Source organism: Tyto alba, unplaced genomic scaffold (assembly GCF_018691265.1).
Source record: "Tyto alba isolate M040663 unplaced genomic scaffold, T.alba_DEE_v4.0 Super-Scaffold_20, whole genome shotgun sequence".
Taxonomy (NCBI): domain Eukaryota; kingdom Metazoa; phylum Chordata; class Aves; order Strigiformes; family Tytonidae; genus Tyto; species Tyto alba.
In genome coordinates, this window is record NW_024881283.1 from 9,589,660 (window position 1) to 9,613,748 (window position 24,089).

Consider the following 24,089-nt stretch of genomic DNA (forward strand, 5'->3'; position numbering starts at 1 on the left):
GAGGCGAGCCGGGGCCGAGCGGGGCAGGAGATGCTCAGAGGAACATCCGCCGTCCCCACCCCTGGCCCAACCTGCCCCGTGTGGAACCCTACCTGGCCGGTGGTGAAGGAACGCCCGTAGCCCTGTCCCCGTGGGAGCATTCGCGGTGGCGTGCAGCAGCTGGGACAGTTACAGATATATGAATCAGAATAGTGCCTACTTGCAAACCTAATGAGAGACAGTGGGAATAGAAGGGATCGCACCAAAAGCAACACATTCAAGCAGAGCGTTCGGAAACGCAGCCGCAGCGATGCTCCCGCTGGCCACCGCCGCTCTCCCCACTCCTGACTGCCCCAAAACGCTGGCCTGGGGGTACGGAGGGCTGGTGGAGGGGTCCATGCCCGCCTCGAGGACAAGGAGCCAGCCTGTCACCCACTGCCCCTGGGGCGCATCCCTGTTATCTCCGTCGGGACATGCCTCTTCTCCCCAACCTTCTGCGCGTGGCTGCAGCAGCGGGTCCCACCCCGAAGCCCAGCGCAGCCACGTGTCCCCCCTCCCCGGGCGCCCACCAAGGGCAGCTCCAGCGCAGGGACGGGGCTCAGCGCGACCGTGAGCCAGGACGATGCCGGGGAGCCCCAGCCCACAGCCCCGCTGCTGCCCTCCGTGCTGCCACGGGGCCAGGAGGTGACAGCCCTTACTTGGTCCTGGCCTGGTCGGCGCTGGAGGAGCGGCGGTAGCTGTCTCGCCGCGTGGCCGCCCTGGGCGATATCTTGGCGCTGGCGTCCGAGTCGGCGCTGTCCTCGTCGCCCATGGCCTTGATGTAGCTGCCGCTGCGCATCCGTCGGCAGGGGATCTCCCCGTCCTTGCCCACCGCCGGGTACCCGCTCCACTCGTCCTGCGGCACCTGGGGCAGGAGGCAAGCGTGGGAGGACGCGGTGGCCAGCGTCCCGAGCCCTGGGGGGCATGCGTGGCCCAAACCCCACACACATGCGTGCCCCGAGGCTAGCCCACGTGCTGGCGCGGCTCCCCTGCCCTCCCCACGGCACCCCAGAGCTGCAAGGACAGACCCTGGGGGCTCGGACCCGCTGGGAAAGCCCCAAAATCCAGGAGAGCTGATCCCTCCTAACAGCCACGGCTCCCCGTGTGGGGCCATTCCCCAAAACGTGGGGCAGCGCATCCGCTCTCACCTCGCAGCCCCCCCCGGCTGCTGGACCAAATCCCACCCATGCCAGCGCAGCCGCCCGGCTGATGTTGTGGCCACCAGTACCACGGGGTCCTTACCGGGATGTGGGGAGGGGACAGTGTCCCCCAAACCCCATGGGGAGGGTGGTGGGGCCAGCACCCTGCCCTGACACCCTGGCTGCGGGTGGGGAAGGGCCTTGGCCACCCCCCGCCCCCAGCCAGCGCAGCGTTGCCTCTCCCTGTCTCCTTCCTCCGGGGAAAGGGAGAGACGAGTTAATTAGTTTTTAATTGGAAGGGGCATGACTTAGAGGGGAGCCCGGTACAAGGCAGGCAGCGGCACCCAGCCAGGCACAAGCGGGATAAAAGCTGTGAGGAGGGAGCGGGGCCACCGCCAGCCCCGAGCTGACAAAGCTGGTGTGACCCCAAATCCAGCGGGAACGGGGCAGGAGGTGGCAGATGGGGCTCTGCACTGCTGGTGAGGGGACAGCGGGGACCGGCCCGGGACCCCGGGGGGTGGCACGCAGGCACTGGGGACACAGAGTGGAGCAGGACCATCCCCACAGCGCCCTGGGATGCTGGGGTGGAGGGTCCCAGCCCCGGCTCGCCCCACGGCATCACCAGCTGCAGTTCCCCGGGGTGGCAGCCCCCCCTCCCTGCCCGGCCCCTCACCTGCAGGTACTGGTACGCTCGGTCTTTGGCCTTTGCTTCCTGAAGCATCAAGGTCTTCTCGGTGCCACCGGCGCTGGGGTAGGCTTCGCGGGCCTGGCTGACGGTCATGGTGTGCCAGGCGCTCCTCTTGAGCGTCTGACCATCCAGAGACATGGACATGCCGGCACAGGCCAGGCATTTTCCTTCCCCGCCACCCTTTAGACTCTTCAAGGTCAAGTCTCTGAAGGCACTTTCGGGAGCGTCCACGCAGTACTGGGTGCCCTGGTCGGCGGCGTGCCGGCCGGACACCATGTAGCTGCTGTCGCTGTCCAGGTTGTCATCGGAGCTCCACCAGCCCATCATCTTGGACCGGTGCCGGGAGTCCACCTTGCGGTCCTTGCTCTTGCTCCGCTTGCCGTGGCGGGACTGGTGGTGGTGATGGTGGTGGTGGTGGTGGTGGTGGTGGTGGTAGCCGTCCCCGCGGCCGTCCATCTTGGCGCCGTTGTAGTCCCGCTTGGCCGGCGCCTCCAGGGAGTGGGACTTGGCGAAGAGCTTCTGGACAGAGTGGACAAGGTGACGGATGCGGCTGGGGCTCTCGCTGCGGGGCTCGGCGCCGCCGGCCCGCGGGTACTGCAGCGTGTGGAAGCCGTCGTGGTGCAGCGGCAGCTGCTTTTCGAACTGGTCCAGCAGCGTGGGGGGCAGGCGGTTGATCTTGCTGGCGGGGTGGGCGGTCGCCATGCATTCGTCGCAGGAGTCGTAGGGCTGCTGCTGCGCGTGGTGCATCCTCGGGAAGGTGCTGCTGGCGCTGGCAGAGGGCGGCTCGCTCAGGGGCCCGCCCGGGCACTCGCCGGCCGTGCCGGGGCTCCGCGCCGGGCAGTAGGGATGCTCCAGGGAACACGGCTCGCTGGGGCTGAGGAGGTACGGTGGCCGGCCCTCGGGGCCGTGCTGGACGTAGTCGGCGGGACGCTCGCAGTCCTCTGGGATGCAGCGGCAGCGGTGGCCGGAGGAGGGCTGTGCCTGGCTACGCTCCCCATGGTAGCCCTTCATGGTGTCAGCACCCACCCCGTAGCCTCGGCATCTTGCAGGGCCGTCCCTGCGGGCTCATCTGCGGGGACAGGGACAGGCACGGCGTCACGCTCCCCCTCTGCGCCCCACCGCCGGCGAAACATCGGGGCTGTCCCGTGGGAACCCAGCGAGGGGAGTGGGAAGCTCCCGGGGCAGGATCCGGCCCCGGCTGAGCCCCTTTGAAGCCGAGCTGGAGTGCCAGAAACCTGGCTCTCCATGGGGCGAGGGGGGCACGGTGCCAGGGCCGGGCATCTGGGGTCACCCCCCAGCTCGGCTGCTCGGAGGGGGCAGCGCGAAGGGGGGAGCGGGAAGGAGAAGGCACCGCCGGCAGCGATGCAGGCAGCGCAGGGCCCGCAGACGGTGAGGGAGGACACGCTGCCATCATCAGAAACTTGTTTTCTTCTCCGACACCAAATATTATGAAGTGTTTCTCCATTAGGAAAACGGTTCTGGCTGAGTTTTTCAGCCGTTGCGATTCACAGAGCCGTTAATGAGCTGCCGCGGGGTGCGGCGGGGGGGCCGCGCTCCGATGTCTCCATCCAGCCCGTCCTCCCCGCACAGCCCCAGCCGCGGAGCCCGACTGCGGATGGAGACCCACCACCGCCCACCCCGCCGGCCCCCACGGCCCTGCCGGCCCCCGGGGAGGGACAGCCGGGCAGCGGGGGTGGCTGCAGTGTGGGGGGCATCCCCACGGCAGAGCAGGACGGACGGACGGACGGCATCGAGCCGGGCTGAGCCCCGCATCGGCTGCCGGGACGCCGGAGCTGCGTGCGCCCGTGGAGGTTTGTCTTCCTTACGGTCACTCAAAGGCTCTGCCTTTGCTGTGACTGTAAATGAGGAAATTACTTATTCTCCAGTGTAGCTCAGCTAATTAACAAGCATCGTTAATGCTCTTGTTATCATATCTGGGCAGGGTGCTGCGAGCAGCCCATCGCCGGCACCGGCCGCAGGGAGAGGTGACCGCGGGACAGGCTCGGCAGCGCCCGTTGGACACGTGGGGACTGGAAACGAGGGACACGGGGAGGGCTGGGGACGCGTGGGGAGGGAGAGGGACCGCGTACCCCGAGGAGCCCGGGGAGGGGGAGAGGGGCTGGCGGCCCCCGAGGGGCGCGGGGACGGCTGGCGACGCGTGCGTTGGCGGCGAGCGGCAGACGGGGCCGCGGCAGCGCCTGGGGAATGCGTCTGCCCTAATAAAGCCTCCGCCGCCACCGTCCTTCCCGGCTTCAAGGCTGGATGGCTCAGTCCTGCGCCTCTCCCCCCCCCGCCCCCCCGCCGCCCCCCCCCGCCCTCACAATCACGCTCCTGCTCTAATGAGGCTCCCTAATTGCTGCATCTCAACAGAAGGATGCTGCAGCCTCTTACGAAGAGAAATGCCTCTTCCCCTCCCGGGAGAGCTGCTACGAGTGAGCGGGCACAGTGGTGTGGGAGGGGGCTGCCTCCCCTGCCCTGGGATCGAGCCGGCAATCGGCAGCAGGACAGACAGACAGACGGACGGACAGGCTCCCAGCTCCAGCTCTGCCTCCGCGGGCTGAGCTATCACCTCCTGCTCGGGGAGGGAAGCTCTCAGCTGATCCAAATATTGCCGCTGCGGCGGGAAGAAGGAGTCAAAATAGCTGCGCAGCCCGTCACCACGAGCCCGGTGGGCTTTTGTGCTCGGCAGGTGCGGGAATTAAAACAAAGCCGGGCCCCGTCGGCGCCGCTGCCGCAGCCATCCCGCAGGAGCGGGGGCGATGGCAGAGGATGGGGACACGCCACGATGAAGGGTGCTACGTCCCGGCCAGTGCCAGCTCCCCCAAAGCCACGCGAGCGCCTGCGCCCTTGGCCAGGGACCAGCCAGTCCCCCGCTGCGGGCACCCCGGGGATGGGGAAGGGGTTGGGGGGGTGATCCTGAGGGTCTCAGCACTGGCAGCGCGGCCCGGGGTCCCCGTCTCCATGTCCTGGCGGGGATGGCCACGTGCAGGAGAAGCCACCGAGCCGGCTCCTCGCCCCGGGCCAGGGGAAGCAGCCTGGGCAGGAGGCTGCTACACGGGGCAGGGGCAGCCGGCCGCGGCCGAGAGCCGGAGCCGTGTCCCACTGAAGGCCACTCGTGCCACGCAGCCCTAAGGGAAGGAGGGGATCCGTGCCACCAAACCCCAGGCTCAAAAAGTGGGGGGGGAAAAACCCAGCCCGTCTGAATTTTGTGCCATTTAACACCAGGGTAATTACCACCAGTGGGAACCTACCGCCCACACAATTATGTGCTAGGATAAACTGGAAGAGCATAATTACCATTACAAATAACTCACTTCTTGCCTTTATTGCATCCAAAGCCTGGAGGAACTCCCACCGGCGATTCCCCCACCGCCACCTTCCCTCTGCCGTCGGCTCCCAGCGCGTCTCTCCCCGCCGCGAGGGTCAGCGCCAGGAGGAGAGGGGCCCATAGCCCCCGGCGCTGCGGCCGCGCCGAAATTCAGCGTCCTGCTTAATTTCCCATGGGGACACTTGGCAGAGGCAGTTCTGCTTCCCGGCAGCCACCCGGTGAGATCTCTGCCTTGGAGGCAGCGCCGTGCCGAGGCCCAGGGCTGCCGGGACCTGAGGCAGCCCCGGCAGGAGCCTCAACTCCCCTGGGACCCCATGGGGTCGTCCCCCCCCCAGCTTTGCTCCGGGGCCACCGGCGGGGAGGTGACAGGACAGCAAAATCCCACCACAGTGTCAGAGTCCGGGAAATCGCCGCGGCGCAGGGCGGGATTGGGGTTTTCCAACATTTCCAGGTCAAAGCCCGAGAGCTGGGGTTGATGGCCCCGCACCCGGGGGGGCCTGGCCCCCCACCCTTCCCAAGCAGCGGGCAGCGAGCGCCGGGGTCCCGGTGAAGCCCGTCGGTGGCACTTACCGCCCGGCGCTCAGGGGGATGCTGTCCTCATGGCCCCGGCCGGCGGCAGCTCCTCCACGCTGGGTCTCCCGGGGGGGCAGCAGGCTCTGGGGGGAGTGACACGAGGGGGATGAAGCCCAGGGAGGAAGAGCAAGGGTGTTCTTCCCCAAAACCAGCCTGCCCCAACTCCCCGTGTATTTTTTCAGCAGCCCAGCCTTCCCTCCTCCCCTGAGGCCGCCCCACAGGCAGCGCTGCCCGCACCGGCAGCGACGGGGACGGCTCCGCACGGCTGCAGACACGTGTTTTGCCCAGCTTAGCCCCAAAACCATCCCCAGCCCCATCCTCTTATGCAATTCCCTGCCAGCGGGCGCCCGAGCCGGCCCAGCAGCCGCCTCGCCATCGACTTTGATTCGCTCCAGATCCGGCCATATGCTCCACAAAGCCCCCTCCCGCCACCCTGGCTTTCTGGCGCGAGCAAAAGGATTTTTTTTCCAGCCGTCGGCCCGGCAGAGGTGCGAGCGAGGCCCATCCCGCTTTGCAAATTAGCGCGAGGTTTTGCCAGCGCGGGTCCTGCTGGGGATCTTTATGGCTGGGGATGAAAGCAGGAGAGAACAAACACACAGTGTGAGCACCCGGCACCGCGCGCAAGCTGGAGCCTGGGAAAAAAAAAAAAATAAAATAAAATAAGAAATAAAGTGGTCTTCCCACTTAGGAGCTGAGCAAATTTGATCTACGGTCACTGGAAGAAAATAAATATGGAATACCGCCAGGTCGTTTCCACTGCACTTTTAATCTATTTACTTTTTCCCAACTCATTGTAAGCCAGAGAAGGATTGTAGAAAGCAAACATTTTATTTTATTACTAATTGCTCCGTTATTTTATTAGGCTGTATTAGTAAAATTTACTCAGCCTGGAAAAAAAAGAGGGGCTTAGTAAGAGATCGCCTAATTTAGTATATAATTCTGCACCGAGTCATTATTTTCTTAAAAGTTGAATGAGCTGAAAGCAGCTCACCGACGGTTCATGAGCTGTGTCAGGCAGGGAAGCGAGTGTCACTGGGGAGAGGTTTGTCACCCGGGTAAGTAGGGGCTGGCCGGGGGAAGGGGAGCAGGAAGGGGAAAGGGAGTGAGCAGGATGCAAAGATGGCAGCAAACGCACTGGAAGCAATTGGGAAATCCGAGAAAATTACTGTTAACGAAAGAAAATCGAGCGGGCTGCAGGCGGGCGCTGCCTGGCGAGGGGTGCGCGGGGCAGGAACCAACCGGGCGCTGCTGTAAAGGCGAGATTTTAAAAAAGTTGTGAAGGACAAACACCAGCTGAAGAATTGCGAATGGGAGCGGAGCGAGAAGTGTTTACCGAGGCCGCCGAGAGGGCCCGGCAGCATCGCACTGCCCAGCACGCCCTGACGGAGCCGGGCTGGGGATCCCTGGCACCCCAATGCTGGGGGGATCCCTGGCACCCCAATGCTGGGGGGTTCCCCGGCATCTCGATGCTGGGGGGCATCTCCCCTGGCTCAGCCCTGTCCCGGCACATCCCTCCTCGCCGAGCGCGGGCTCTTCCCGGGCACCAAAGCCACAGTGCCCCAGGGCTGGAGCTCCGCGTGCCGGGGGCTGAGGACAGGCCGTTCGACGGGAGGGGCAGGTTATTAAGCACATGATTAATTTTGGCACCGGCCCCGGCTGCTTGACAGCTCCTTCTCCAGGGCTGGGGAGAGCGAGCGTGAGAGGTGCTGCCTCTGCTGATGCAGCGGTTGGTGGGATGAAAAATCCTGCAATGCAGCACTGCTTCTTAATGAGCCATTTGTCTTTGAGTCTTCTTGACTCATTACCATGCCGGGAGAGGGATGGGAGTTGCCCCAAGTCCCCATCTGAGCAATTACTCCTGGAGCAGAGCGAGGAAATACGGCCGCGACGCGCCCCAGCTGCCAGGGATCCCGGCACAGCCGCCAGCACCGGGACACCCCGCCGCAACGCAGTTGCCTCTGGCTGCCGCCGCGGGGGGGAGCGGGGACCCCCCCCCCCCTGCTCTACACAGAACCCACACCACCCGCCCCGACACCCTGGTCCCCAGAGCCCATTCCCTCGGGGCAAGAGCCACACTCTTGTGCCAGGGCGCGCGAGGGAGCCAGAGCAAAGCCAGCGGAGAAGGGAGCCTGGAGCTCCATCCCTGCGGGGCCCAACCGCGGATTTTGGCAGAAGAACTGCTTCTTCAAACGCCCCGTCCAAGCGGGGAGCGGCCAGAGCTGGCAGCCAGAGCCTGCAAAGAAGTTGGCTGAGAAGGAAAGAGGTGGCCCAGGGAAGGGGCATCCCCGGGTGGGCGCAGGCAGACGCAGGGCGGGCTGCCCCCGGGCACAGGCACCGCCGGCCCCCCTCGGCCCCACAGCGATGCTCAACCTGGCCACGGGAGCCAGGACACGGGCACACAGGACTGCCGGAGGTGGGACCCCACGGGAGCCCACCCCGGAGGGACCCCCCCCAAGCCAGGCACCCCAGCCCACAGCGGCTGGCGCAGGGCTCATGGGCGCTGCGCCGCACGGACGAGCACCCATCAGCAGCCATGCCCACGGACAGCTTTGCGCCCACGGCCACCCTCGACAATCTGCCCACGCTGCAGCAGCTGGTGTGCTCCCCCGGTGCCCCTCCAGCGCGTGGCGGAAAGGGGGGACGTGCAGGTGACCCCCGGGGAGCCCGGTGGGATGCAGAGCTGACGCGAGACCAACACGCCTGATATTCACCTGCAGCAAAGGAAAGGGACGAGCAGGGTCAGCCCCCCGGCGCCACGCTCACCCTGGGATCTCTGCTCACATCCCCACCAGGCTCTAGCACCCAACGGAGCCCCAGGCGGGCGGTGGGCTCTGGGCATCCCCCAGGAGTTAGACCTGCCCCTGGCCCCAGTTAGACCAGACCCTTTCCAGGCTTCTGGGGGCCGTGGCAGCCCCCCCGGCTGGCAGCGGTGCCGGATGAACCCCATTTTCCCACTCATCCCCAGTCTGTGCCATTTCTCCCTCCCCATCCACCCGCTGCCCGCTCCCTCGGCAGGTCGGGCCGTGCTGCCTGTGGTGAAAAAGCCACTTGGCTCCCAGCCCCGGGGTGTAATGACTTAAGCCGGGGATCACTCCAAAGCTGCTGCGGTGACCTCGGGGCCGCCCGGCGTTGGCGCCGAGCGCGGCAGCGGCGATGGTGTCCCCTGCCCGTCCCCGCCGAGCCCTGGGCGGGCTGGCCCTTCCATCCCCAGCCCCGCTCCCACTGGGTGCTCAGCTGTGCCAGGGCTCTCGCCTGCCACTGGCATTTCCCTGCACCCCGCTTCCCCCAGCACCCCCCACTCCGACCTCAAACAACCACCATCCCAACCGGTTCCCTTTCCAACACTCTCCCGTCCCACGGCTCTTCCCGCAGAGGGGCCGCAGGGACCAAGGGTTTCGAGCAAGCAGGATCTGGGAATGGCGAGGATGCTCCGGGCCACCGGGCCCCATTCCCAGGCTGCAACCCCCCCCACCCTCTCGGGGTCCCTCGGGGCCACGACTGGGACGGGCACAGCGAGCCCAGGGCACGGCGCAGCCCAGCTCACCAGCGGAAGACCCGAACTTTAATGGATGGGCTTAATTTGCAAAGCTGATGAAAACCTAAATATTTAAATACATAGTTCTGCACAATGCTCTTCACGCGGGGGCGGGGGGACGGGGGGAGTACACGTCTGGTGAGCCGGGGGCACAGGGGGGATGGGGGTCACTCTGGTGGGACCGTATCGGTCACCCAGGCACTGGCATCCCCATCACACACAGCGTGTGGCTGGCGCACACCCTTGACCTCGTGGTGGTCAGCACGCGCAGGGTGGGTGCCGTGGGGTGCTCTGCCGTGGGGTGCTCTGCCGTGGGGTGCTCTGCCGTGGGCACAGGGGTCCTGCTCCGCCCCCAGCCTCTGAAGCACCCCACGGGGAGAGCGTGGGGAACGGGGAGCACGGTCCGAACTGGGGAGCTGCGAAGGGCAGCGGGACGGGCCCCTGCAGAGATTACACCACTGATATTCCCGCTACAAGATCTGAGAGATAAAAGAGATTTACAGGATTTACCAGCAATACAAATTGAATATTTAATTTTAGCTGCAGGGGAGGAGCGGGGGCTCAGTCCCAGGGGCATGCGGAGTTGTGCAGGCGGTGGGCCCAGCAGCCGCCCTGCCTCCTGGGGAGGCATTTCCAGCTCTCAGGGGAACACTGATGGCAGAGCTGTCACTGGGGACCTGGGGGGGCTGGGCAGCCCCCCACGCCCGTGGGACCAGGCACCCTCTGCCCAACCTGCCCCTAATCCCACCAGCCGCTCGCCGGCTGCCAACCGGGCGGCACAGCCACCACGTGGGACCTCCGGTGGGATCGTCCCCAGATGAACCACACGTGTGGTCCCAGTGCCGGGGATGCTCTGGGGGGGCTCGGGAGGGGTCCCGGCCCCCACATGCTGCCCATGAGCCAGCCCAGAGCTGACGCTTGGCTGCTGCCTGCTTTGCCATGCTCCCCCCCCCCCCAGCCCCAAAGAGGATGTCCCCAACAAGGCTGCCCCTGGACGAGGCCAATTGCCAACCAGGGCACGGACTGTGCCAGAGGCAGCGGGAAGGGATGATGGAGCTGAGCACCCTCTGCAACGGGGTGGAGAAACCCCAAAGGGGACCCGGTCACCCCTGCAAGGCCAGAGCAGGGGGGCAGGGGCTGGACAGCAAGAGCCCCACCCCCCACAGCCGTGGGGATGGGGCGGCCGGCTGGCCCCGAGCCCCAGCGTGGGGGTCCCCACGGTGTCACTGAACCTGGTGTGCGGTGCCAGCGCGGGTGCCAGTGCAGGGCGGGCTGGGGGAGGACAACAGAAGATGAATGAGGGAGCCGGGAGGCTAATGGCATTGTCTGGAAAGTAGGTCGTGTGCTGAGCAAAAAGATATTTATATCAAAGCTCGTTCCCCCGCAGAAGCTCCCGAGCCGGGCACAGGCAGCACCACGAGCCTGTGGCTGCAGCCCCAGCACCCTGTGATACCCCACAGGACCCCCTGCCTGGCCCCACACCCAGCTCTGCATCCTGAGCACCCACAGCCCACCAGTGCCAGGGTGGTGGCACCTGTGGGGGCCCCGTCTATGCCGCTCACGGGGTGGCAGTGCCGGAGGTGAAGTTATCCCGATGGAGCGGGAGCCGCGGCAGCTCTTCGCCTTTTGCTGACCTGGCTGCAGACGCTGGGTGACGAGTGGCACCGGGTTATTTTTATTTTAACGTAACCTCTGCCAAGGTGTAATATTCCCGCAGCACCTCTCCCCGCGCCCAGCCCTGGCGCCAGCCCCAGCCACGCTCCTCGCAGCCCGCACCACCCCTGTCCTGAGCTTCAGCCAGGTCTCAGCCTTGTTGCAAAGCTCAGCCACCTCCTTTCCTGCTGGGGGGGAAGACCCGTGCTCTGGGACCCCTCCCTCACAGCTCTGACCTTCCCAGAAAAGCCAAGAAACCACCCCAGTGAGCCCAAGCAGAGCCAGGATCTGCCAGGAGGTTTTGCCCCTTCCAGCCACGCTGGCACGACCCAGCCAGCAGCCACATGGCCACCAGCCCCGCGCTGCTGTCCCCATCCCTGTCCCCATCCCCGTCCCACACCCCGGCAGCCTCGGATCCAGCACGGGAGCAGGTTCATTTCCCATAATAGCTGTGTCGGCTGAATTTACGGCCTCGCTCCGAGTTATTAATAATAATGGCCTCACTCTTAAGTAGGGCTTTTCATCTGCCTCAGAGCCCTTTCCAGAGGATGTCTGCAGCATTATCACCATTTTATTCTCGTTTCAGCAGGCAGGAGAGTGAGACAGGGAAGGGACGGCCGTGCCTGCGGCCGGGCAGCTGAGTCGGGGTGCGCAGCGTACGGCCCCGTGGGGAGCCCGGCCACAAAAACCCCCGGGGAAGCTGGAACGTCCTGGCCCGGCGAGAGGGAACCACCGTGCCCGGTGATTTACACCGGCAGCGAGCCCACGCCCCGCCGCACGGGTAAATCCACTTCAGGCACCAATAAACTCAGCGTCACCGCATCGGTAACCCGCAGCGCTCCCACCGCGGTGAAAAATCGAGGGGCAAGGGGCTCACACGCTTGAGCTGATAAATCCCGGTCCTGTGTCAGCCTGGGTGCGGGGAAGTCTCCGGGGTGGAAATCCCTGGCAGAGCCGCCGCCGGAGGGGTGGGTGCTGCCGGGCACCCCGGGGAGATGCCAGCGAGGGAGAGAGCCGGGCAGCGGGCTGGGGATGGCCCCGGCGCAGGGGAGCAGGGACCCCCCCGAGCCGCTCGCCGCGCGTCCCCCCGCAACGCCCACCCGCCTCGGGCAGCGCCGACGTCTCCGTGCTGCGCGCCACAGCGGGGCTCCATCGGCAGATTTATTTTCCTGTAAAAGCGCTTTGATCTGAAGTTATTTTTTGTTTACTAGCAACAAGGTATTGTAAATACATCTTTGCCGATAATTATAGAGTCTGGGCGCACACCTTAATCTCCATAAAATATCAGATGCTACAATTTGCTTGATTTAATGAGATTGGAGGCTGATAAGCCGCTGAGGTAAGCTGTAAACTTGGATGGAGGGAGGAGGGAAATGATTGCAAATGTGCTAAAACGCCTTCATCCTCCTCCTCCTCCTGCCATGGCCACGTGCCCAGCCCGGGAGCGTGTGCCCGGGCCTGCAGCCCCCTGCCCAGCTCCCGGGGTGGGCCTGGGCTGCGCCGCAGCAGCTTCACGCAGGGATGGGCATTTAGGGCAAATGGAGCTTTTTATGCAATTTTACCTCATTAAAACTCCAAGAGCTGAGAGCAGCCCTGAGGCCTCGCCGAGCCACCCGCGGGGGCTCTACCTCGGCACACTCAGCACCCCGTGGGCCCCGTGCCGTGCCAGGGAGGGCGGGCAGCGTGGCACCGGGACCAGGCTGGGGTGCAGGGTGGCACCTGGGCACGGTCCTGAGCCGGCGGAGGGGGGAGGACAGGGTCTCTGGGGTGGGGGGGGCACGGCTGCGCTGCCCAGGGAGGTGGGTGCGCTGGCACCCCTTGGCTGTGCGGGGATGCACGCGTGTCCATGAGTGTCCATGTGCGTCCATGAGTCTGCAGCCCTGCCTGGCACTACCGGCCATGCCAAGGACACGCTGGGGCTGGCGGGGGGGGGTGGGGGGGTCTGTGCTGGCCCCCGGGGAGCTGCACACCCAATGCCACCCGCCGGCATGTGCGCGGCCATGTCCCTCCCCGGACACGGGGGTCTGCGTGGTCCCAAGTGCCCGGGGTTGGGGTCCCCCCCTCCCACAGTGATGGGGGGGGGGCCTTGCCTGGAAAGCAGGAGGCTCCTCCCGGTAACGAGCAGCACCGTTTCCACAGCAACCTTAAAGGCCTACAGCTGCTGCCTCACTAACGAACCTGCGCTGGTAGCGTTCCTGGGGGACACCAAGCCCCATCCCACTGCCCATCACCCTGGCCTCAGACCCCAGCACACTCTCCCCCCACCCACCAGCCCCCAATCCATCTCCCCCAGATGGCACCTGGGCTCAACCGTAGCCCCCCTCCCTGCACCGAGACCCCAAAACCACACAGACCCCCTGCACCAAGTGGCATGGGCACCCCCAAACCACCCCTGCTCCCACCTGGACGGGCACGAGGAGCTGGTGGTGACCTACAAATGTCAGGCTGATGGGTTAATTAATTTCCCTCTTCCTCAGGCCGTTATCAGGTAGAATAAGATATCACCTGAGACTGTTAATTGGGCTAATTATGCCAGCTTCAGATTTTAAATAATTAGTTACTGTTGTCTCCAGCCTCACTTGCACAATTTTCTAAAAAGGTCAGGTGGTTCCCAGATCCCAAAACCCGTGAGACAGGGCGGAGGGGCTGCGGTGGGGGCCCAAGCACACCGAGCCCCCCCCGCCACGTTGACTGGGGACAGCGTGGTCCCCACCAGTGCCGTGGTGGGAACCCGCCTCACGCTCGCACTGGAGCTGGCAGGAGGGGGACGTCCTCTGCCTCGACAGCAATGGAAGGAAACCGGGAGAAGCAAGGGGAGATGAAAGCGGAGGGTGATGGATGGGGGGCTGGGAGGAGCCCTCCCCAGCCCCCTCCACTGAAACGTGACTCCTGCTTCAGGCTGAGCTCCCCCCGCCAGACCGAGCCACAGTGAACCCCCCCCCCCCAGAGCAGCACCCCCCATTCCTCCTCGTTCGAGGTTCAGCTCCCCAAGGGGGAAATCTCAGCCTGGCGTTTGCAACGGATGCGCTTTCCCCGCGGGGATTCCCGGCTGTTCGGCACGGAGACACGCGGCGTTCGCGCAGGACGCCCCGCACCCGGGCAGCACCCGCCCTGCAAAGGGCCACGGTGCCCAAAGCGATGTCTGGTGTCCATGGGGACCCCCAGGGACCGCCGGCCACCCCAGCCGGCGTGTCAGCAGAGAGGTGGGTGCCTGCCTGGGTGGCACACGCAGGGCAGGGGGACAAGCAGAGCCAGCTCAGCCCCCCAGCCTCATCCTCTCAAGGAACGCCATGCTTTCTCACAGCCTCCTCCCCCGCTATTAATAGCCTTCACTAGCCTCCTCGGGAGCCATTTGCATATTTGATTGCAACTCCGAGGCGGGGCAGGGCCCTTCAATCAACCGCTCCCGCAGCCTCATTTGCATGGTTTGACATTTTGTTCTGGGAGCGCTGACACCGGCGCCCAGGCTGGGGACACGGTGCGGTGTCCCTGTGCCCCCCACCCCGGCCACCCTGTGCCCACCCAGCTGCACCCAGCAGAGCCGCCAGCGCCTCTCCGGCCTGCCCCGAACCCCCCAAACCTGGCAGGGAGTGACGGAGCCTTGGTGGCCCATGTCCCCGGGTGCCCTAATCCACCCTGCCCCGTTCTGCAGCCCCACTTGGGGCACCCCCATCCCCATCCGACCTGCGCAGCGGGACCATCGGCAGCACCCCGTTGGCTGCCCATCCCACCAGCCCTGTCCGGAGCTGCCACACATCAAAGGTCCAGGGACAGGCCGGGATGTCCCCAAGGGAGTGGGGGGACCCTGAGCACCATCGCGCCCATCAGCACCCCGGGGGGACCAAGGTGTTGGGCCACGGTGTCGCGACACGCTGCCGGTTCTCCCACGCAGCGCCGGGGTGACCAGCACTGCAGATAGCGCCTGCCCCACCCCACCATGGCCACCACCATGGCCACCACCATGGCCACCACCATGGCCACCACCAAGGCCATCATGGCCACCACACATGGCAAACAGCCACCCCGCGGCCCCGCCACCAGCCCCGGGCCAGGGACGCGCTGGGCGGTGGCGGGAGGAGCCGGGCGGCTCCAGGGCCCCAGGGCAGACACGGCCCGGAGCGGTGTCCAGGGACGCCCTCGCCTCCCTCCGGCTCTTGGCATCACTTGGCAGGGAAAAAACAACCCAAGGCGAGGCGTGGGATCCAGCCTGAGGATGACAGGGATTGGGAGAGGGCTCTGCTACTTCCCACCCTCCTGCCTCAGTTTCCCCTCCAAGAAAACGCACCGGAGAATACAGGTTCATTCTGTGGAGAGGCAAGGCGATGGGGGGAAAACCAAGGAGCGGTACAGAGGGACCCGACTGCCACCCTGACTGTGCCAGGGAGTGAAACCGAAGGCAGGCAGGGCTCGAAGCACAGATGTCAGCACCGGCTGTGCTGCTCCCCGGCAGCGGGGCCGTCTGGCAGGCAGAGCTGGGGCTCCCCGGCTCCATCCCCAGGCCAACACACAGACACTGCTGAGGGGACCCCGTCCCTCGCACCGCCCTGCCCCGCTCCCCACACCCCGGAACGGGCAGGCAAACGAACATCCCCACACATACACGGGGGGGGCTTGGGCAAGGCCAGTGCGTCCCCCCACCTCCGAGCACTCAGCAAAGCCTCCCCCGCACCCAGCCCGCTCCCTCCTCGCCCCCACCAGCCGGCCACGGAACCCAGTGCTGCCCAGTTTGGGGACAGCCGGCGCAGCGTGGCCCCGTGCAGAGCTGGGCCGGGAGCAATGGGGGTCCCACCTCCCTCCCCCTGAGCAAACACCCCGCAGTGAGAGCACCGCGTCCCCAGGGCTGCGCGCACGGTGTCCCCAAGGGTGCGACCCACAGCGTGCACAGCCCCAGCGCACCCAGCCCGGGGCTGAAGGGAAAAGGAGGGGAGACCTGTGGGCTGGGAGCTCCCCATCCCAGCCGGGCGAGTTTCAAGGCTGTGCCGGGGCTTGTCTGGGAGAGGGCTGGCCGGGAGCCACACGCTGCACACCGAGATGAGGAGGTGGCTGCCAGCACGGAAGCCTCGGCCAGGAAAGGGTTAGGAGCATCTCGGGGGGGGGGGGGGTGCGAGGTGCCTGGGGGGGCTCCCGCTCTGCCAGGGCTGGGGGGACTGGGCTGCACCGGCAGCGCCGGGCACAGAGAGGGGCTCTCCGGGGAGAGGGGCTCTGCGAGGCACGGACCCCCCTGCCCGGCGCCAGGCCCGCTCCCCTCCCGCCCGCAGCCCTTTCTCTTGCCCCCGCCGCCCCACTCACCCCACGGCGGCCGCTAAGCCATGAAGTTGCCCGTCTGGGCTCGGCGGGAGCCGGAGGACGGGAGCGGCACGGCGGCTGGGTTCGCTCTCTTCCCACGAAATCCCTGCGGGTCGCCCATGGCGCGGCCAGGCTGCGCGGCGAGAGGCCACCGGCCCGGCCGGAGGTGTCCCCCCCGGGGTCACAGCCACCCACGGCCACCCACGGCGGTGGCCACGCTCCCAGCGCCTGGGCCGACACCGGCACCTTCCAGCTGGCGAGAGGCGGTGGCGGAGCCGTCGCCCCCGCACACGCTTTGGGACACACCCCCGCGCGCTCCAGCCACCCCCGCGCACAGCCACGCACCCCCCCCCCCCCGGGGGAGGCGGGGGAAGGGGGCTGCCCACGCCAGCGGCACCCGCACGCCCACCCACGCACCGCCCCGCTGCGCGCTGACGGACGGACAGAAAGACAGACAGACAGCCACACAGCCGGGAAGGCGCCTGGATGGACACACAGAGCCCTGCGTGCCTGGACGGACACACAGCCCCACACGTCTGGACAGACACACAGCCCCACACATCTGGACAGAAAACAGTCCCACACATCTGGACAGACACACAGCCCTGCACGCCTGGACGGACACACAGCCCCACACACCCGGACAGACACACAGCCCCCACACACCCAGACAGACACACAGCCCCGCACACCCAGACAGACACACAGCCCCACACACCCGGACGGACACACAGCCCCCACACACCCGGACGGACACACAGCCCCCACACACCCAGACAGACACACAGCCCTGCACACCCACAGACACACAGCCCCACACGTCTGGACAGACACACAGCCCCCGCACACCCGGACAGACACACAGCCGCTCTGCACCGCTGCACCCCTGGGAACCCGGGCAGCCACGCAGCCCCCACTGCTCCCACCCCCCCCCAGCACCTCCCCCCCGCTGTGCCCCGCTGTGGGGCTGTCCCCAAGCCCCCCCCCAGCACCTGGGGGAGCGCGGAGCAGCCGCACGTTGTGCCATGAAACACCGAGACCGTCCGGCGGCACCGACCCGGGGAGCGTCACCCGCCACGGGGTCTCGCCCCGACCCACCGGCTGGGGACACCCACCCACATCCAAGACACGCACCGTTGCCCCAGTAACAACCAGTTCACCATCCCCAAACTGCAGGAGACCCCCAGTCCCACCGCAGCCCCTCCAGCCCCTGAGGGAGATGGGGGGTGCCCCGGGCCGAGGCCGCAGCGCCGGGGATGGGACCCACGCCCCGCCGGGATTCGGTACCTTCAGCTTTCTCACTCCTCTCGCTCCGAAGCGGCACCCCCACACGCCCACGGCCAGGCTGTTCTCCCGCTCCGCTCTGCCCACCAAAAACTTCAGCTCATTCCCAGCACAAACAGCCGCCGGCCCCGCCGGGGCCAGGCAGGCAGCGAGGCTCCGACCACCGCCCGCCGCCCAAAACTGCTGCTTTAAGGCCAAACAGACACCCCCCCCCCCTCCCCTCCAAGTGAAACACCGAGCGCTGGCAACCGCGCCACAAACATCTGCTCTTCCAACGGCATCATGATTCACAGGCTATTAATTGGGGCTTGGCAGCGCGGGGAAGTGTTTGCATCCCCTGGCTTCGCTCAGAGCCACAACTCGCTGCCGACGAGGGCCGGGTGCCGGGGAAGGAGCCAAACCCAGCGTCGCACCGGAGCCGCGCCAGGATGGGCACGTGGGGCACGGTGCCCGGCTCCCGGCCCCACGGGAGCAAACGCGGGATGAGCCCCAAGGCGGCAGCGGCGCTCCGGGAGCAGCCGGCACAGCACCGGCGCTTGCCGGCCCCGGGTTGTGCGCGGCGAGGAGGCCGCCTGCTTTGGCTCGCGCGCGGCAAGGTCTGGCGATGCTCTTGCAAGCGTCCGGCTCCAAAAAGCGTTGTCGTTTTGGTAGGGTCTCCTGGCTGAGGCGGGGTGCCGGCATCGCCTGCCGCCGCGGCTTCGAGGGGAACCGCTGAGCAGCACCCCTGCTCGGGGCAGCACCAGACAAAGGCTGCGAAAAGCGACGGCCGAGAGAAATCTGAATTCAGAAGCTGATTAGAAACCATGTCATGGCTCCTTCCCGCTCCAGCATTTGGGGAGGAGTGAGCTGGGGTGGGGGGGGACGACGACGACACACACACGGTAAATCTGATTTGGGTGGAGGGCAGGTTGTAGAGGCGCTGCGGGAGCAGAGCTGCTCTCAGGAAGGGGCCACCGACCGCCCGCAGCACCCCCCGGCCCCGCCGAAACGGGGGAAGTACAAATTAATTCTCCTTAATCTGACGGGCGCTTGCTCCGCTGCCACGTGCCGCCGCCGCGGCTGGTGGAGAACAGCCGGGCCTGCCCGCGCCTCAGCTCCCCGTCCCCCCAGGGACGAGCTGCTGGGCGCTGGGCAGGGGCAAGGGGAGCAGAAGGGGCCCAATCCTGCCTGGCTTGAGGGGGGAGGTGAGCACGGGGTGCTGAGCTCAGAGCCTGGCCCCCTCCTTGGCTCCCAGGGTGGTTCCCCCCGGTGCCGCTGCGCGTCCAAGGAGCGGGACATCCCAGCGCCATCGAGAGAGCCGCGGGAACGGCAGAGCCCCGAGGCCACGGTGAAGGGCGCTGGCACCGCTCCGCACATCCCCAACCCCTCTTGCCTTCCGCTGCCCCGTGGGGACGTCCTCCCCCACCTCCAGCCGCCCCACCACCGGGATGTCCCCCGGGACACCTCCAGCCACGCACCCCCCGGCCCTCCCCACGCGTCCCCCGCCTGCCGCCACGTCTCGCCTGCTATTCTTAGCTCTCCAGCGCTGCGCTCTCCCGGCAATGGCACCGTATATTACTATTATTGCTGGCTGCCAACGTCTTGAAGCAGGCAGCCAGAATCGTGGTGGGGCTTCCACACCCCTGGTGACCTGTTATTCGGTCCCTGCTGGGCTCTGGTCTTCAACAGGCTATTTCAGGAAATCCAATTTGATGGGCAGAAGGAGCACAAGCCACACGTTCAGCTCCTGAGCTGGATCCAGGCTCCTCACGGCGCCGCTCAGATCCAGATTTTAGCTTCGCCCATGATGGTAATAAGGGCCAAGAGTCACCTTTGGCTCCAGATCCAAATTTCTGGCTGGGTGGGATCCAGGGTTTCAGATCAGCTTGTCGGAGAGACGCGAGCGTCTGCAAAACCTGGATCTGGAGCCCCAGCGCCAGCCGCAGCAGCACCGCCCCGGGCACGAGACCCCAGCGTGGGGCCTGATCCTGCCCTCGCGGGTGGGCAGACCCGTGGACACTTACACCCCAGCTCCTGCACAGGTTCTGTGTCCCGCAGGTCCCAGCACGGCTCCGAGCTAGTGATGGGGAGGATGAAGGAAGGGCCCCCCACCCCAGGCTCCCTCAACCTGTGCTCCCCACCGCGCTCCGCTCCCTCCCCGTGCCTTGCCCCAGGGTGCTGGGGGCCAGGCCCAGCAGGAGGGCTGGGGAGCCTGGGTGCTGCTCCTCCAGCCCACACGGCACAAGCCCCGGCTCTCGGGAGGAAGATTTGGGCACCGAGGGCTCGGCACCAACTCACCCAGGCTGGGTGGGGATGCCACGGTTGCGTCCCCCCTTTCCCCGCAGCGGGGATGCCTGGAGCTGGTCCCGGTGCCTGGGCTCAGTGGGGTAACAACGCCCAAGGCAGCCCCAAAAACAGCTCACGCCCGCGCCGGCACCCTCACCACCCCCGCAGCCAAGGGGGGCCCCTCCACCTCAGATGCTCCACGTTCACTTTGATGGTTATTTTTTCCCCTCTCAGCCCTGCCGGCACTCGGATAATGCCCAGAAAGGGCTGACGTGCCTCCTTCCAGCCTCCCGAGCGTGGCTGTGCCCGTCTCTCGGTGGCCATCCCCCCACTCCATCCCCCAGCAGCCGGGATCCTGGAGGACTGGGAGCCACGGACGCGTGCGGGAGGACACTGGGAGCACGGAGGTGAGGAACCGAGAGAGGCGGGAGGTACCATCCATTTTCTAAAGGAGAATCTGCGCTGCTGGCCAGATCCTGCCCTGATTTACACCAAGGGAGGCCGCTTGCTCCCAGCCCGCACTCCCACGGGGGCAGTTGGTACCCAGCAGCCCGGTTCTGTCCCCTCCTGCCCACTCAGAGCTTCATGACTGGCCCTGGGGAGCAGGGAGGGACCCACTGCAGGCAGCGTGGCCCTGCGCCCCACGAGGGAGGTGACACGCAGGGCTGGATGTCACGGGATGGAGAGAGAGGAGCAGTCCCAGCACCAACTTGCTCTGCAGGTTTGGCACGGGGCGGAGGGACCAGACGGGCTCCCCCAACAAAACCCAACCACCCGGGAGAAGGAAGGCGACGGGAGGAGACAGACACCCAGACCCGGGGCCCCGAAAAGCTCCCCTTCTTGCCTGGGGGGGCTGGGCTGTGCCATGGAGCCTGGGTGCACGGTGACGGTCACAGCTCGGCTCATGCTCTGCAGCAGCTCCCAGCACCCGCCGGCAGCCCCGGACCCGCACGGGCCCGGCTGGGACACGGCTCCCGCCCCCAGCACCCACCCCCCCGCCTCGCAGGCTGCCGTGGGGGGGAGCGCACCGGGGCTGGGGAGGGGTCCTGGGCCTGCCCAGCCCTGGCCCGAGCCCTCCGCAGCGGCGGAGAGCCAGGATGGCTGGCGTCGCCTTCCAGGGAGAGGCTGGAGGGGCTCAGAGCTTCCAGCCCCCGCCCCAAAGCCTCAGGCAGCAGGAGATGGGGGACGCCCGCACCCCTTCTCCCGCAGCGCCGGGGGATGCTGAGCTGCGCGCCGCGGTGCCGGGGAGATGCCCCCAGCCATCTTGCCAGCTCCCCCCCGGCTCCCCCACCCTCCCCCGCCCCCAGCACCCTCTCGGCGGCGACGGATGGGTCCCCCGGGGCCTGTCCCGCACGGCCTCAGCGCCCCATTGGGGACACCCCCACCCCCCCCGCAGCCCCAAGCACCGCGGATCCCCCGGGACCGGCGCCCCCCGCCCGCCTGGCGATGCCCCGTCCCCCCCCGTGCCCCCCAGCCCGCTGCCCACCCCCACACCCCCCCGTGCTCTTACCGCCTACATCCTCCGGGCGCTGCCGGGCGGTTCCCCGACGGCCCGACCCGGCCGGTACCGGGGCGGTTCGGTGGGGCTGGGTTGGTCCCGGCTCGGTTGGTCCCGGCGCGGCCCGGGCCGGCGCCCCGCGCGTGGGAGCGCGGCGGGCGGCAGCATGCGAGTGGCGGCGGCCCCGCAGTGCAGCGCGGATGGGCGCGGAGCGGCGCGGAGCGGCGCGGAGCGGAGCGGGGCCGCCGCGGCGCAGCCAAGACACGGCGGTGGATTTTCCCCGGGAGTCAGAGCGGGCGGCGGCGCAAAATGGCTCCGGTGCGGCTCTGCCACGGGCACCCCGCGACCCCCCCCTCCTCCCCGGCCCCCAGCGCGGCGGGGGGCACGCGTGGGACCGGGGAGCTACCGCCGGCGGGGAGCGCTGCGTGGGCTCTGCCCCGCGGTGCTGAGCTGGCAGTGGGACGAGTGGTACCCACCCGTGGGCATCCCCCACCCCGGGGGCGGCGGGGGCACCCTGCGACCCGTCACCCACCCCTGCCCGTGACCACGCTGCCCACCCGGGACAGCCCCACGCAGGGTGAAGCCCCCAAGGGCCCAGTCTCCCCGCAGCAGAGCGGGGGCCGCCAGTCGCCGCCCGCCCGCCGAGCCCCTCGCACGGCTGCCGTGTAATTTGCTAATAATAATAATTACGGCGTGCGCGGGTTAGAAACGCAGCGGAACAATCACCTGGTTAAGGCCTTGCTGGGCGCGGTGGCGGCAGCCACGCCGCGGCACGTGCCGGGCCCTGGCACCGTGCTGGCCCTTGTGGCCACCCGCCACGCCGCGTGGGAGCCCCTGCCCAAAGCGTGGGGGGGGGACACGGCCCCAGCAAGCTCCCAGAGCGGGTTTTTAAGCAACCGTGTCCAGATATTTTGTGTCTACCTCCCTTGGCCGGGCCGGCTGTGCCACCGGGCAGGGTCACGCCATCGGTGACACCGTGGGACGGCCGGGGCTGGAGGACACGCGTGTTTCCCCGGGGTGGGGCAGCGGGATTGCAGCACGATGTGGGCCCGGATCCAGCCCTGCTCCCAGCGCTGCGGCTCTGCAGAGCCACCCCCACCTCAGGGCAGCGCTCAGCAGCCCCATGGCCCCCATCACTATCCCCCCCCCCCCCCCCGAACAGCCCCTTCCCCAGGACCCCCTGCCAGAGCCAGCGCTGGAGCTGGGCCTGCTCCAGGCCCTGGTATGCTGAGAGCCCCCCCAAAAGTCCTGCTGCCCCCCGGGGTGGGGGGTGAACCCCAGCTCCAGCCCTCGCCCAGCCCCATGGCACCCCCATTGCCGCCAGCACGGCTGCTCCTGCCCGCACGCGGGGAGCGCAGCTTCTGCCCACCTCCCCGAGCAGTTACATAAAACAATTAAAATTTAATGCGTGCTTCAAAAGGGGAACAAGGGGGTGACGGAGGGCGGCCGGGCCGGGGCTGGGTGAGGAGCAGCAGCACCCTTGGCCGTGCCGCCGGCTCTGCTGGGACGTGGCACCGTGGCACATCGACCAGCCCAGCCCACAGCCACGGCTGCACGGAGCCAGGGCGAAGCGCCGGCGCCCCACGGGCCCCCACGCATCCTGTGAGCCCGCACCCACTTAACTGTGCTGCCGTCTCCCAGAATCACAGCGGTGCACGGTTCCCATGGCACGTGGAGACACCCCCCCCCCCCCATCTCCCCCAGGGCCTGGCCACCTTCGCCTGGCCCAGCATCGCCCAGTCACCCCAGTGCCAGCTGCCACCCTGCCCACGCTGTGCCGGCGGCCCCCCGGGCACCCCATCCCCTCCTGCCCGATGCCTCACGCTTCTTTCCCAGGCACCAGTGGGTTGGAGTGTACCGGAGAGCCACCCTGTGAGACCCCTGGGTGTGTGTGTGGGGGGGGGGGGGGGGCCCAGAGGATGCACCACCCTCCCTCACCACCTTCCCCCCTGCCCCTGCGTGGCTGCGCAGCGCCGGGGAGCGGGGCCGCGGTGACGGCAGGAACCAGCCAGCGCTGGGAAAACACCATCAGCCGCCCACGCAGCCGCCCACGGCCCTGAGCCAGCTCCGCCGCCCCCGCCGCACGCCGAGGCTCGCCGGGAAAGTGGGCGGCAGGCGCGGGGCTGGGGGCTGCGCTGCGCCCACCACGACCACCCACCCGTGGGCAGGGCGGAGGATTGGAGGGGGGGGGGGAGCAGGGCTCAGCAGCCCCCCCCAGCGCAGGAGGTGCCCCGGCACAGGGTCCTGCTGCGGGAGCGGGGCTGGGGGGGGCTGGGGGCTGCCCTGCACCCAGCCCTGCCCCGGGGTGCAGGAGCAGCCGGCGCTGCTCGGTGTGGGGCACAGGCGCCCCCCCCAGCAAAGAGACCGGGGAAGCCTTTGGCTTGTTCGTTTTTAATCCCAGCCGAGATGCAGGCGCAAATCTCGGGCACGCTGCAGGACAGGACCGGCCGCGGGGCCCCAACCAGCCCCCCCCCGGGTGTCTTTGATCACACGTGTCCCAGCAGGATGGAGGGGACAGCAACCCCTGGGCGTCCCTCCCCATCCTGTCTCACCACATCCCCACGGCTCAGCCCCCCCCTCGCTGGGCGAACTGCCCTCCCAGTGCCTGTGGGCGCGGGGGGCAGGATCCGTGCCCAAACAGAAACCGCGGGCCCGTGAGCGCGTGGGAATGCGCAGAGAGCAGAGCGGGGGTGGGAGGAAGAGGAGGGGATGCATGAAGCCAGAGCTCCCCCCATGCTGCTCCCCATCCCTCGCCTGGCACCGGGGACCCCATCCCAGTGGGACTGCAGCACCGGGGCAGCTGGACCCCAGTGCCCTCCCCG

At 67.5% G+C, this 24,089-nt stretch overlaps 1 protein-coding gene across 5 annotated transcripts in view; it reads right to left on the reverse strand.

The window, feature by feature from the left end:
- DLGAP3 (DLG associated protein 3) overlaps nucleotides 1-21,474 on the reverse strand; it is a 28,406-nt gene extending 6,932 nt beyond the window's left edge. Inside the window, exons 1-5 of one of the 5 annotated variants that reach the window (XM_042793837.1) lie at nucleotides 21,280-21,474; nucleotides 5,744-5,829; nucleotides 1,831-2,914; nucleotides 678-883; nucleotides 93-159 (exon numbers count right to left, since the gene is read on the reverse strand). In XM_042793837.1, the coding sequence (XP_042649771.1) occupies nucleotides 93-159; nucleotides 678-883; nucleotides 1,831-2,856 (1,299 nt within the window). In that variant the 5' untranslated portion in view covers nucleotides 2,857-2,914; nucleotides 5,744-5,829; nucleotides 21,280-21,474. Of the gene's footprint in view, nucleotides 1-92; nucleotides 208-677; nucleotides 884-1,830; nucleotides 2,915-5,743; nucleotides 5,830-16,223; nucleotides 16,539-17,507; nucleotides 17,665-21,279 lie in introns of those variants that run through there. The other 4 variants (XM_042793833.1, XM_042793835.1, XM_042793834.1 and 1 more) reach the window with 4 other exon arrangements.
- Between the last annotated feature and the right edge of the window lie 2,615 nt (nucleotides 21,475-24,089).